General features: G+C 47.5%; 1 protein-coding gene across 2 annotated transcripts in view; it reads left to right on the top strand.

The window, feature by feature from the left end:
* The window catches only part of UBE3C (ubiquitin protein ligase E3C), a 992,333-nt gene that overhangs the window by 676,643 nt on the left and 300,760 nt on the right, over nucleotides 1–14,930 (top strand). For both annotated transcript variants that reach the window (XM_085631966.1, XM_085631967.1), the window contains exon 19: nucleotides 13,663–13,910. In XM_085631966.1, the coding sequence (XP_085488092.1) occupies nucleotides 13,663–13,910 (248 nt within the window). The remainder of the gene's footprint in view (nucleotides 1–13,662; nucleotides 13,911–14,930) is intronic.

The following is a 14,930-nucleotide window of genomic DNA, read 5'->3' as shown; positions in this document are numbered from 1 at the left end:
GGCCTCCCCGAAAGAGGTGGCCATACCGGCCCGCCTTCGCTTCGTCCAGCTCAAGATACTCCATAGGGTCTATGTTACGGGGCCAAGGCTACTGCGTATGGGATATGCTGTAGACGGGTTGTGTAAGCGTGGGTGTGGTTCTTTGGGGACCTTTTTCCATATTTTGTGGGAATGCCCGGAGGTGGAGCGATTCTGGCGTGGTGTGCATGAGGTCCTGCGGGTGGTTACGCGTGTGTCGCTGCTGCCCGAAGCGAGGAGATGCCTGTTGAATGTGTGGGAGCCAACCGACTACTCGGTGCCGCAGACGCGGTGGGTGACTCTGGGATATATGGTGGCCAAACGCGACATTGCTCAACTGTAGGGTTCCCAGAGGTCGCCGACTGTCTCGGCATGGAAGGATAACATGGATTGGTGCATGTTTTGGGAAAAGGTGGTGTATGTTGAGAGAGGTAAGCCTGGGACATGGGTGAACGTATGGGGCCCCTGGAACGCATACCGCGGGGGAATCTGTACCCCGCCGTTATTGCCCGATCCGTCACCGGCCCCATCCCCTTAGCCAGTTTATCTCCCCGGTCCCGGGCACTGAGTCCACCTAATCCCAGTCTTGACCTTTTTTCCCCCCTTGCTACTCCTATGGATTGGTAGGGTCCCCCCCGCTAGGGGAGCACATGCTGCTGTTTCCGATTGTGGGTTGCCTTGTGGATTTGTTCTTTTGTTGTTATTTATATTAAAATGAAACCGTTGTGTGCCCGGATGGTGTGGCTACCACCGCTTCTAACTCCTGTGCATTTCCCTTTGCCGCGGCATGCGCGCTATTGTTTGTATCACATGCTCCTCTTGCTTGCTAGCGGCCGGCCTGAAGGTTGTAGGCCCATCTTTGTATATTTTTTTAATTTTGTAATAAACGGTTTCAAAAAAAAAAAAGAATGTCTTGCACAACAGTGGAACCAGGCTCACGGACAACTTACCGATCTGGTGTTAATAGTGGAACACCATCAACCTGTCCAAAGGGCGACCGTTCTTAGAGCCTCTTCCACAAGTAGTGCTGACCACCGACGCATCTCTCACAGGGTGGGGAGCCCACCTCCTCCAACACACCACTCAGGGCAGATGGACCACTCAACAAAAACTGCTCCATATCAATCACCTAGAACTTCTAGCGGTGTTCCTAGCACTGAAATCCTTTCAAGTACATCTAAAGAACAAAACTGTCCTCATCCGCACAGACAACATGACGACAATGTATTACATACAAAAGCAGGGGGGGGGGGGGGACACATTCTCTCCAACTGTCCCAACTCGCACAGAACATCTGGAGATGGGCAATTCCCCAAAACATCTACCTGCTAGCGGAACACCTTCCAGGGGTTCACAACCAGGTTGCCGATCTCCTAAGTCGTCAAACACAGCAAATCCACGAATGGGAATTACACCCCAAAGTCCTATTCCCATTCTTCCAAAAATGGGGCCAACCAGACATAGACCTGTTCGCCACACACGAAAACGCAAAATGCCCAACCTTCGCCGCCAGGTTTCCACACCCACAGTCGAAGGGCAATGCAATATGGATGAACTGGTCAGGCAGATTTGCGTACGCTTTTCCGCCTCTCCCACTCATTCCATTTGTGGTACGCAAGCTCAAACAACAGTCGCTAAAACTAATCCTAGTAGCTCCCACTTGGGCACGTCAACCCTGGTTCACGACCCTCCTGGAACTATCACTAGTTCCACATCAAAAATTGCGCCTTTCACCTGCCCTATTAACCCAGAACCATGGAGAAATCAGACACCCAGATCCACAGCAACTGAACTTGGCAATCTGGCTCCTGAAGTCTTAGAGTTCGGTTACCTCAACCTCCCACCAGACTGTATGAATATCATAAAAGAAGCTAGAAGACCTACTACTAGGGCGTGTTATGCTGCAAAATGGAAAAGATTTGCCATTTTCTGCACTAACAATGATATACGTCCACTGGATGCTTCCATCCAAAACATTATTTGCTATTTACTACACTTGCAAAGATGCAATTTAGCGTATTCCTCCATACGTCTACACCTAGCAGCCTTAGCAGCCTACTTACAAAATAGACAACACCTGTCCCTCTTTAAGGTACCAGCCATCAAAGCCTTTATGGAAGGTCTCAAAAGGATTATTCCTCCAAGATTACCACCTTCCCCAGTGTGGAATCTAAATATTGTTCTAACAAGGCTCATGGGTCCTCCATTTGAACCTCTGCATAAATGCGAACTGCAGTTCCTAACATGGAAAGTGGCTTTCCTTATCGCAATCACATCCCTGCGAAGGGTAAGTGAAATACAAGCCTTAACTCTTGAAGAACCATTCCTACAACTACATCGTAACAAAGTGGTTCTTAGGACAAACCCAAAATTCCTACCTAAAGTCATTTCCCCTTTCCATCTGAACCAATCAGTCGAGCTACCAGTCTTCTTCCCTAATCCAGACTCAGTAGCTTAGAGGGCCCTTCATACCTTAGATGTTAAAAGAGCCTTGCTTTATTACATCGACAGAACCAAACCTTTTCGCAAAACCAAACAGCTGTTTGTTGCTTTCACTCCACCACATAAAGGCAACCCCATTTCCAAATCAGGTATAGCCAGGTGGATAGTTAAATGTATCCAAAAATGTTACCAAAAAGCTAAACGCACTCTTACAGTTCCCCCTAGGGCGCACTCCACGCGTAAAATAGGGGCTTCCATGGCATTCTTAGGGAACATTCCCTTAGAAGACATTTGCAAAGCAGCCACATGGTCTACCACACACACCTTCACTAAACATTACTGTGTTAATGTGCAATCCAAACAACAAGCTTCAGAATGCCAAGCTGTCCTAAAAACTCTATTCCAAACTGCTGCAACGGATACAGGTGACCACCGTTAGGGGAGACACTGCTATATAGTCTATCCTAAGTGTGTGATCTGCAGCTCATATGCCTCGAACGGAATATGCTACTTACCAGTATGCATCTGTTCTTGGCATGTAGAGCTGCAGAGCCACACACGCCCACCCGCCTCCCCGGGACCTGTATCTGTTCCAGCATTGTCTTAATTAGACACTAAACATGGACATCCTTTCTCTTTCTTCTTATACACTCCATCATTTCCCATCATGGCGAAAAACAATCTGAGGATGGAGTGGATGCCCATGCGCACTGTTGCAGATTTGGACACGCTTCTGACTGCATTTTCCTCTCTCAATCTTCAATTGCTCTCCAGTTGTTTGCAGCGGTGTTTCATCTGTCTGAGTTTCTCTTTGTATCAACTTGCCTGGGGTCTGGATCTTGTATTGCTGTGCTTGAGGGGACCAGGTAGTTGGCGCAGGAGGTGATCCAGTTGTTGAAATTCGTGATGGCTTCGGGGAGGCTGTTGCTGTGTTCGAGTTTGTGGGTCTTGAGAGTGGTGTTCCAGCCCTTGTCAGTTATGCTGTTACAGTTTTGGCAGACTGGTCTGGCAGTGGTGTATGGGCATTGGATGGATATGCTGAACTTGCTGAGTGTGTGGTCTGTCCAGTAGATTGGTGTGGGCTTGTTGACTCTGATGTTGTCTAAGGTAGTGAAAATATGGTTCAAAAGGACATGGGTAGGTCCCTTTACTCCTTGGGTGAGTCCCAGGCTTTCAAGGTCTTCAAGGAGTACTTTTGAGTTGTTCTTCCGATTAGAAGTTCAGGTCTCTGAGTCGGATGTAATTGCTAGCATCGAGAGTGCAACAAACTCTATCTTGATGTTGGGGAAGTTGGTGCGTGATTCCAGCTGTCTGGAGATGAGAGTACCGCTAAGGGTGAAGTTCTCTGTGATTTGCAATGTTGAACGAAAGGTATTCCATGGTGGAAGATTACATGCAGGTGGTGCACTTGATTGTATGCTTGATGATGGCAATTTCGCCTCCGGGCTTGTGGAGTATATCTGAAAGAGATAGTTGTAGATTCCTTACCTTAGAATTACCCCCAGGCGTCTGACTGGATCCGTAGACTTTTTTCTCAGCAGTACCCCCAGCGCGTCGGAAGCTGGAGTCAGTCGACTCCGCGTCCATCTTCGGTGTCGTGGTCACCGGTATGACATTGCGGTGCCTACTTAGACGCCGCCCCAGCACGCTGTCAGTTCTTTCTTTTTCCATACCAGCCTAGCGCAGACCTGGGGAGAGCTAGCCCACAGTAATTTTTGACTAACCTTTTTTGATGTTTTGTCAACTTCTTTTTCGAGACTGCGACTCCTGGTGTGTGAGTGATGTCCCAACGCCGGACCGGTTTTAGCCTTGCGACTCCTGTCACAAGCGGATGTCTGTGACAGAACTGCACCTCTTGTCCCTTTGATGTCTGGAGCACGACCCGATTCGTGCTCCGACTGCCGGGCCATGAATCCAAAGTCTTTGCGGAAGCGGTCCCGACAGTTATTGGTGGCCTGGCGGTCGACTCCGTGTCGCTCCTGGTCTCATTCGAGAGGAAGGTCTAGAGGCCACTTGTGGAAACCTCTAAGTCTTCGAGGTCTTCGGGTAAGTCCAAGAAGAAGAAGGCGAAGAAGCACCGGCGCTCTTCACCTGCTCCTCATCGGTCGGCTGACGCGATGTGGAATTCGGACAACTCCGTAAGTTCTAGGCGCTCCACCTCGTCTTTGGGCAGCCCGACTCCGCCGGCGTGCCTTTCGGGCCCCGTGGAGCCGGTTGGGGGCAATGGGCCTTCAGTGCCGGTGACCCCGGCACTGGAAGGCCCCCGTGTATCCAGGCCTGGATCCAATTTGAACCTGGACGATCTCACTCGACATTCCCCGGCACCGATCCCCGCGACGACGCCCCTGGCCAGCGCCGTCCTCATCCTCACCCCCCGAGATGGACCCAGAGCTGGACCGACGCCGGAGGGTACTTTTCTTCCCCTGTTCCTCCCTGGTGTTCCCTATCACCCAGAAGGTGGTGATGAGGACTGGGAGGGGTCGCTGGACCCTTTGACAGACCAGCTGGAAGAACCGAACTGGAGAGAGGACTTAGGTGATGCCAGTGGTCTGGATACTTCTCCAGACCTTGACATGCTTTCTCCCCCTACCGTGGCTATGGAGGAGGGAGCATCCTACACTGTGGTGGTGCGAAGGGCGGCCAAGGTCTTGGGCCTGGAGCTCCCTTCAGTGGCAGTCAGGACTAACCTCCTGACAGAGGTGCTTCAGCCTGCGGCATCCTCCTCTGAATTCCTTCTGCCTTTAAATGAAGCCATCACTGATGTCCTGCTGGGCATCTGGTCCTAGCCTAGCACAGGGGCTCCTGTGGAAAGGACGATTACCCGCCGCCATTGCCCAGACCCGTGCAACCCAGTTTTCCTCAGTCAACACCCTTCCCCAGAGAGCTTCGTGGTCCAAGCCTTTTCTTCAAATGGCGCATTCCCTTCTGCTCCCCCAGATAGGGAATCCAAGAAGCTGGATCACCTTGGGAAGCACATGTTCTCTTCCTCTAGCTTGGCACAGACTCTTGGGCCAATATTCCCACACCATCTGGGATACGGTTGCGCAGGTGCTGCCTCATTGCCCGGATGAGGCCCGGGGCGTTCTCTCCCAGGCAGTGGCGGATGGAAGAGATGCAGCCAAATTAACAATCAGATGTGGACTGGATACCAGAGACTCAGTTCAGTTCAGTTCATTTATTTGTTTCGAATGTTAAAAACCATCATGAAAATACATAATAATCATAATATGTAATCACAAAAAAGAACATTCTGAGCAACGTAACAATTGTTAAAAAGTAGACAGAGAAAAAGTTAGCCAAATAAAAAAGTTAGGTTTTTGTAAAAGATAAAAACCTGTGAGCAACAGTGATACAAGACCCCGTATTATAATAATATTTCCCGTACCTCCCTAACCCACCCTTCATCATTCCCTTGTGTTTCTCAATTTAAAAGCAATTTTGAGGAAACTTATAACAGCGAGTAAGGTTCGCGTTTCAGCGGCTCTTTGCAAGAACAATAAGGCAGGTTTAGCATGGATAATATTTGAGTCCTTTAAGACATCCACTAAAAATCTTTGGCGCGGTGTTTTATAAAAAGGACACAATAATACAAAATGAAGGGTGTCCTGCGGAGACCTATTGTCGCAGCCGCAGGCACCCTTCTGCTCAATTGTTTGAGTGAAACCTGATGGATAAGCTAAAATATGATGCAACAAATTGAGCCTAAAACGAGTCATTAAAAACCTCTCGTGCTGACTGTACAATAAAAAGAGGTATGGTTCCATGCCAGCTTGATTAGAGACAAGGGAGTGGGCAACTGCCGAGGATTTAGCTAAATCCAACTCCTTCCTCCTGCCATTAAATTTGTCCAACAATAAGCTTTGAACGTAGTGTCTGGAATATATGTCCACCCTGGAGGGGTCCAGGAATAGCATTTGTTCATCAATATCCCCCAAAGTGTCTTTAACATATTTCAGCCATGGGATTTGAAGGCATTTCTCTTTCGACAAGCAATCCTGGATGATCTGTCTGGATAGTCCTGCATTTGGATTTGTCCAAATTTTGAGCCAGGCCAGTATAGGTCTCAGTCTGATAATGTCAGCAATATATGTGATTCCCAGCTCTTCATGAGTAATTGCTGCAGTGATGCTTGGCGGAAGTTTTAACAGTTTTTTAAAAAATTTGTCTTCCTCACTTTGAATTAGTTGTGCCTCTCTGCAGCCCCACACTTCTGCTCCGTAGATGGTCTTGGAAATACTAACTGATCTATACAAAGTCATCACCTGTTCTGGTGACCAACGACCCATTCGACGTGCAAAGCTCAGTATAGCCCCATTAGCTGACACTAGTCTCCTTGCCCTCTCCTCAATCAGCGGGACAAAGTTTAACTTATCGTCAAATAAAAGGCCCAGGTATGGGAATGTTTTAACAGTGTCCAGGACCTGATCCCCCAGTTTGAATACAAATTTCTTTCGTGGTTTCTTCCCCGCTATCATAATGAATGATTTTTTCATGTTGACGGAGAGATCCAAATTCCTCATGAAATCCGCGAAACCCTTGATTAAAAGTTGCAGACCAACAGCTGTTCGGGCTAGGAGCACCGCGTCATCGGCGTACAAAAGTACTGGCAGATGACGCGTGCCCACCTTAGGGCAGTCAGTTCCCAGTGCAACGAGGTCATTCTCCAGGCCATTTATGTAGAGGGAGAACAAGAATGGCGCCAGGATACACCCCTGCCTCACCCCGCCCGAGCACGGGAAGGGATCAGTGCTACCAGAGACTCACTGGGCAGAACGTTTGCCACGTCAGTAGCCCTTAGGCGCTACGCCTGGTTGAGGACATCTGGCTTTTCGGGAGATGTCCAGTCAACTTTGCTGGACATGCCCTTTGATGGCCGTCGTCTTTTTTGGCAACAAAGCAGACTCAGTGCTGGAGCGCTTTTAAGATCCTCGAACTACGGCCAGATCTTTGGGCCTTGCTGCACCTTCCTGACCACTCCAGTCTGCTTTTCGCCCCTTTCGTGGATACGGAAGGGTCGCACAGCCAAGTCCGGCCCAGCCTAGCCACCGGTTTACACCAGCTGACCAGCCTCTGCGTGGCTGCAGATGTGGGACCCAGCGACCTCAGGGGTCTTGCAGCCAGCGGGCAGGCCAGTCCACCTTCCTAGTCCAATGTTTCAAGCCCATCAATGGCAAATGGGCAGCAGAATTCGCCATCATCTCCCCCACTGGCAATCCATCACGTCAGACAGGTGGATTATGCAAATAGTCCGAAGGGGCAACATCCTCCCCTTCGAGACTACCTCTACCTCCATGCCACCGTCTTTCGATCGCATGTCAGAGGATCATTTGGTGCTTCTCCACCAGGAAGTCTCAGCTCTCTTCGCCAAGGGAGCTGCCAAGAGGGTCCCTGCGCCAAAAGTAGGCTGTGGTTGCTATTCCTGCTACTTTCTGGTGCCCAAGAAGGACAGAGGTCTGCGTCCTATTCTTGACTCTGGAAGATATTCAAAATGCTCACGTTGGCTCAGGTCCTGTCTACCCTCGACCCTGGAGACTGGATGGTGGCGCTGGACTTGCAGGATGCCCATTTCCGTATTCCTGTCCTGCCAGCCCACATGCGCTATCTACGGTTCACAGTAGGCCACAAGTATTTTCAGTTCACCGAGCTCCACTTTGGCCTTACCAGTGCCCCTGGGGTGTTCACGAAAGTGTTGGCATTGGTCGCAGCTATGCTGCGCAGATCAGGGGTTCCAGTCTTCCCCTATCTCGACGACTGGCTGTTGAAGGCGGGCTCGCCCCAGGCTGTCGTCTCTCACCTCCAGACTACTGCGGACCTCTTGCACTCGCTGGGGTTCACTATCGACATGCTGAAGTCACACCTGACCCCTCTCAGATGCTCCCTTTCATCGGAGCTGTTCTGGACTCAGTGCAGTTTCGGGCCAATCCTCTGATACCGTAGTTTCACCCTCTATCCCGAATTTTGGTGAGAATGACCCTAAGGCTGGTGGGACTCATGGCCTCCTGCCTCCTGCTGATGAGTCATGCCAGATGGCTCTGCAGTGGGACCTGAAGTTCCAGTGGCCGCAACATCAGGGTAATCTTTCTGACTACGTCCAGATCTTGGAGGGAACTGCACAACAACTTCAGTGGTCGTTAACGAATCCAGCTTGGGTCAGAGGCAGATCCCTCTCCCTTCCTCAACCAGACCTAACAGTGGTGACAGATGCGTCACTCCTGGGATGGGGCGGCCATCTGGGAGAGGTGGAGATCAGAAGTGGCTGGTCTCTGGCAGAGTCCGGGCTGCATATCAACCTGTTGGCGCTCCGGGTGATCCGCCTGGCACTCAAAGCATTCCTTCCCTTTTCAAAGAGAAAGTGGTGCAGGTGTTCACAGACAACACCACCACCATGTGGTTCTGCAACAAACTGGGCGAGGTGGGGTCGTGGACCCTCTGTCAAGAGGCTCTTCACCTCTGGAAATGGCTGCAACAACAGGGCATGACACTGGTGGTTCAACACCTGGTAGGTCTCGAATGGCGTCTTCACTCTGAGGTGGTGCAAGGTCTCTTTCACCAGTGGGAAGAGCCTTGGTTAGATCTGTTTGCGACGAAAGAGAACGTGCATTGTCAGCAGTTCTGCGCATTGGAGTTTCCAAGGCAACGCTCGCTCGGTGACGCTTTTCGTCGCGAGTGGAGTTCCAACCACCTGCACACTTTTCCACCTGTACCACCACTGCCCAGAGTGCTGAAGAAGATCAAGCACGACCAGGCCCAAGTTATTCTTGTGACTCCGGACTGTGCACGAAGAGTCTGGTACCCCTAGCTTTTGAGCATGGCCATCGATCCTCCAATCAGACTGCCCCTTCGGGAGGATCTTCTGTTGCAGCAACCAAAAGGGTGGTTCTTCACCGAACCTGTCCAGCCTCCACCTCCTTGCGTGGAGATTGAGCGGTGACAGTTGACAGCTTTTGACCTTCCACCCAAAGTCTGTAATGTCATCATGGCAGCCAGGCGTCCCTCCACTAAAACGGTATACGCTTGTAGATGGAACAAGTTTGTGGCATGGTGCACAGCAAATGTTGTGGATCCCCTCTCTGGCCCTCTTTCAGAGGTTCTCTTGTTTATACTTTCTTTGGCCTAGCAGGGCTCTGCTCTGGGCACTCTTAAAGGCTATCTTGCAGCTATATCTGTTTTCCTTCAGCTGCCAGATCAGCCCTCTTTATTCAAGTCCCCTATTATAAATAGATTCTTTAAGGCCATTACTAATCTCTTTCCTCCAACTCCTTTTATGATGCCCTAGCGGGACTTTAATCTTGTTCTAACCTATCTTATGTGTGCTCCTTCACAACTGTCCTCTCAGGCTCCTCACTCTAAAAACTGCCTTCCTACTTGCCATCACTTCTGCTTGCAGGGTGAGTGAGCTTCAGGCTCTATCTTCTAAGACCCCTTTCTTCTCTGTGCATCCAGACAAAGTGGTGCTTAGTACGAGGCCCTCGTTGCTTCCAAAAGTGGTTACACCATTTCACATATGACAAACGATCACTTTGTCCACCTTTTTCCCACCTCTGTACCCTTCCAAGGAGGACGAGAGGCTCCACCGCCTGGACCCTAAATGTGCACTGTCCTTCTACCTTGACCACACAAAATATTTTCAGGTGGATGATCAACTCTTTGTTGGCTATGTAGGTGGGGAGAAAGGACGGGCTTTTCAAAAACGTACCATCTCTAGTTGGGTTGTCTGTTGTATTAAAGTCTGTTGCGCTTTAGCGAAGAATGAACCTCCAGTGCGGCTGTGTGCTCAATCCACGAGGGCTATGGCTGAAACCACTTCATTGGTACGTGGAGTCCCACTTCTTGACATTTGACAGGCGGCCACGTGGGCATCCTTGCACACGCTCACCAGACTTTACTGCCTGGACAGTCAAGTCTGGAGGGATGGCTATTTTGCCTGTTCGGTCCTCCAGGACTTTCTGGTGTGAACTTATTTCGCAGACCCACCACCGGGGATGGTATTGCTGGGGTATATATTCTAAGATAAAGAATCTACAACTAACAGTCTCTTTCAGATGAACAAGTTACTTACCTTCAGTTACAATGTATCTGTAAGAGACATACGTTATTGTAGATTCCTTACCGCCCCAGCCTTCCTCCCTACTATAAGAACCGACTTCTAGGGATAGGGACTCCCTTAACAGGCCCTAGTTGTGGGGCCCCAGTGGTCAGTGTCTTTCATGGCTCTGCGCTTCTGGCGTGTAAAGTCGGGTCAGATCTGATGTCAGCGCGCAGGGGCGGCGTCTATGTAGGCACTGCGACGTCATCCCGGCGACCAAGACGACGGACGCAGAGTCGACCGACGCCACCTTCTGACGCGCTGGGGTACTGATAAAAATAAATTCTCCAGATCCAGTCTGATGCCTGGGGGTAATTCTAAGGTAAGGAATTTACAACTAACCTATATCTCTTACAGATACATCGTTATCAAAGGTAAGTAACTTGTTTCTTTCAGTCTCATTTCTGTGAGGAAAAGTAGGTCTGCAGTATTGTCTTGCAGCAGGTCCCTGATCTCTGTGGCATGTTTGGTGAGTGAGCAGATGTTGAGGAGCATGCATGCGAGTGCGGAGTGTGGTGGGGGTGTTGCAGGACCTTGTGAGTGGTGCTTTCGGACCCTGCAGTGGGTGCTGGATGTGGGTAAGTGCAAGAAAAATTTCAAGAAGTGCATTAGAGTGCTCCCTCAGTGTTGATTGGTGCAGCGAGGCAGCTGTGCGAGGGACGTCGGCCGGGGTGGAGGCTGCAAGGGTAGCAGTGGGGTAGCGGCAGGAGAGGGGAGGACCAGGGTTCCTGTAGCTGGGCGCAGTGCAAGCCTGGACAGGTGTAGATGGGCTTGCCTTTAGCATGCCTTTGCTGTGCTAACGGCGTACCTGCTGCGTTTCCGCACTGTGGCCGCCATTAAGTAGGTTCTGGGAGGGAGAGGAGTGATGTTTCTTCTTGTGCAGAGGAATGATGGGAAATACTGATTTGGATGGTATACTACTCGAGAGTCAATTGTATATATTGAAGAAAGTTGCTGTCAAAATGTAATCTGTCTTTCTCAGCATCCATATCTTGGAGGCTGACAGTTAATCACACCATCTTTTCAGGGTACTAAATATCTTTCCTAGTTCTAATACTATCAGGAAACAACAGTAATGTGACGACCTAGCTATTTTTTATTCCTAAGCTACAGATCATCTATCACAGAATGAAAAAAGCTAAAACAGTGTCTATTGCAGGAATCCCTTTGCTGCCTCGTGATGTTGAGCTGTGGTCCTCATTCAAACCAGTTTCTGTTTACAGGTATTAAAATAGCTAGATCCGAAGTCACTTGATTACATAAATCACACCTTAGCTTTAAAATCCCTTACACCCAATGTAGGTGATCTGATTACTGAAATGATTAGCTGCTTCCTGTCATTAGGTGTTGTGCTAGACCAGTAAAAAGCTGGAATAGCAACCACATTAATCATAGGGGACAATTTCACCAGCTCATTTTATGAAAATGATCAGCTCATCAACTTGCGCCCCACATTTGAGAATGTTTTTTTTAAAGGTTCGCAGTTGAACTACTTGTCTCTTTCCTCTAAAAATCAATGTTCCTTGGCAGTTAGGTTTTTGCCTGACCATAGGAAATGAAATCACCCTTCTCCTGTCCTCAAATAAGTTGAGAAAGATAGTCAATGAGGGAGACATGTTACATCTGACCCTGCTCCATTTGTATACTGCATTTGGTATGATGTACCATTCCATTCTGAAACTCTAGTTTAGAGAAAAAGGTTTCTCTGGTACTGAAGCTGACTGGTTCTGTTCTTTTCTTGCTAGCTCTGCTCAGTCCCTGCTTTTACCATTTGTTTATGTCAAACAATTTTTTGAGGTGCCACAGTAATCTTCGCTGTTGTCTCTTCTGTTTAATCTTTATGTAAAGACAACGATACGCCCCTTAATTATCATGCCTGTACCACCTTATGTATGTTGTTGAGAAGCTCTTGTTATCCAAAGCCGAGAATTCCCTAAATCACGAAGAAATCTCAGCAACTGTTTAGAAAGCATTCAGTTTTGGATCAGAGAACAACTGCCTCACATTAAATAGGAACAAAGTCGATACGCTGCAAGTGGGGAAACAAAGGATGATGGCCAAATTCAGTCTGGAGCCTCTCCTTGGTAAACTCTCCACGCCCACATCGAAGGTCAAGTCTGGCTTAGTCTTAATTTATCTTTAGAAGATTAAACTGACCCTGTCACCAGCTTCGACTTTCATGGTCTCAAAACGTGACTAAAACCACTCCCATATATTCCTAAGCCCTCCAGGCTAAGGTCATCTTTGACTTTGCTCTTTCTCTTATTGGCTATTCCAGACTTTTTTTCTGGGCCTCCCAGATTCAGCTTCAACAAAATACAGCATATTCAGATCTGTACATTATGAAAGGCTACTATTCTTAGGAAATTTGACCGAGTCAAATGCCAGATAAAAGTAGCTCCCAGTAAAGTGGTGATTCCATTCAGAAGTCCCTGCTACATGCAAGATCTTCTATTAACGTAACAAGTCTTATTTTAAGGAAAGATAGCTGAAGTATAATGCCGTGCTCGTCCTGTATTCCAGTTCTCATCTTTTGATATTAGTTCCCAGATTCAGATTTGCAAGTGTTGGTGCACACTCCTTGCAATACCCATGACCTAAAACGTGGAACAGTCTTCCCCAAGAAACCGTCAAGTGATTTCTTATTCAGAAAGACCTTGAATACCTTCTGATATTTTCAGTGAGTTGTCCTCTCTTCTGTCTTGCTTTTGCTACTTGAGGCAACTCCTGGCGCCATGATGCTCCCCATGTGACATAAAATCAAAGGCATAATAAAATAAAGGCTAGATACTGGGAATTTTTCCCGGTTAATAATTGACAAGGGTCAGCATATCTAATATTGTGATAAGCTCCTTAGAACACAAGCCAGATGGATAGATTTTATGTTTTCACCTATTTTAAGATCCCTGTTACTGTGAAATTGTGGCTGGTGTCTGCGTCTGGATCAACAGTCTACAGAGAATGTTACCATGTGGTCATATTACTGGACTGAAAGACATTTGCTTGTATGTTCTACTTAAATAGAATACATTATTTCGAACATTCTTTTTTGATAGATGCATTTCATTACAGATTTTCACTGAAGTGGCTTCATTTTCCTATCATTTGTTCTTTAGTGCCTGATTTGAAAAAGAGAATCCGAGTCCATTTGCTAAACGCCCATGGACTGGATGAGGCTGGAATTGATGGTGGCGGAATATTCAGAGAATTTCTTAACGAGCTGCTTAAATCAGGCTTCAATCCTAACCAGGGATTTTTTAAGACCACAAATGAAGGATTGCTGTACCCCAACCCTGCGGCTCAGATGCTTGTTGGAGATTCTTTTGCAAGACATTATTATTTCCTTGGCAGAATGCTTGGAAAGGTAAGTCTGTGTTTTTTAGTCACCAGTAATGTGTCACCCAAGTGCATCAAAGTTATCAAGAAATCTTGCAGCAATCATTCAAATATAGACATTTGCTCAAAGTAGCACAGTCACTCAGAAATGTCATTTGCAAGCAGTAGATCATATTTGTGTCACTTCATCTGAAGTGACTTATTCTCAACCCATTTCATGCAGCTAACTCATGTCTACTGTGAAGTTACATTTTTGCATGCATTCAGAAATGTCACTGAACTAATAGTGCCAATATCTTTTATCAAATAAATTGTTACAATGAGACAGTCGTGTAAAAATACATTTTGTTGCTTTTGCTGTAATACCTTGGAGCCATTGTTTATTTAGCAGTCCTTCAAACCCCACGTCAACGGGCATTGAAACGCAGAACAAAAGGATTTTGCTTGTGTGTTAAAATTCTTCTTCTAGTTTATTAATAATCCATCCAAGGCACTGGATATGACCACTCCACTCGAAAAAGTAAGCATGAAGTCAAAAAGGCAAACAGTTGGTTTATAGTGAAAGAGTAGTAGAGTAGTACATTTTTAATATTTATTAGAAATGGAGCCTAGATCAACAGTATTTACCATGGGGAAGAAGAAATAAAAAATAAAACAATATCTCAATTTTCCCCCCACCCAAACAATTCAGTCCATAACCAAGCGGATTATTTGCTATAGTCAAATATTTTGACTCTTCTGCAGCAACCAACATCAATTGGATCACACAGACTGCAGAAAATAATTATATATTTAATGAAGACAAAACTGCTACAGGAAATGTATTCACAGTGTAACTACTAAGCAGAACTTTCCCAAGCGGAATATGATGCCCTTCAAGGTGATGGTGCTGTACACAGATAGGCATGTTCGCCTATTCACCGAAACGGTCCTGTTTTTCAATGCAAAAAGAACAATTGATGGACAGAATGCTGATCAATGTCAAACATTCACCCCAGTACAGAGATCTGGGCCTAAATCCAATGTATTTTCCCTCCCCGTGCCATTC

This window comes from Triturus cristatus, chromosome 10 (assembly GCF_964204655.1).
Source record: "Triturus cristatus chromosome 10, aTriCri1.1, whole genome shotgun sequence".
In the NCBI taxonomy this organism is placed as follows: domain Eukaryota; kingdom Metazoa; phylum Chordata; class Amphibia; order Caudata; family Salamandridae; genus Triturus; species Triturus cristatus.
Note: the sequence above shows the minus strand (reverse complement) of the source record. Positions and strands in the feature narration are given on the sequence as shown.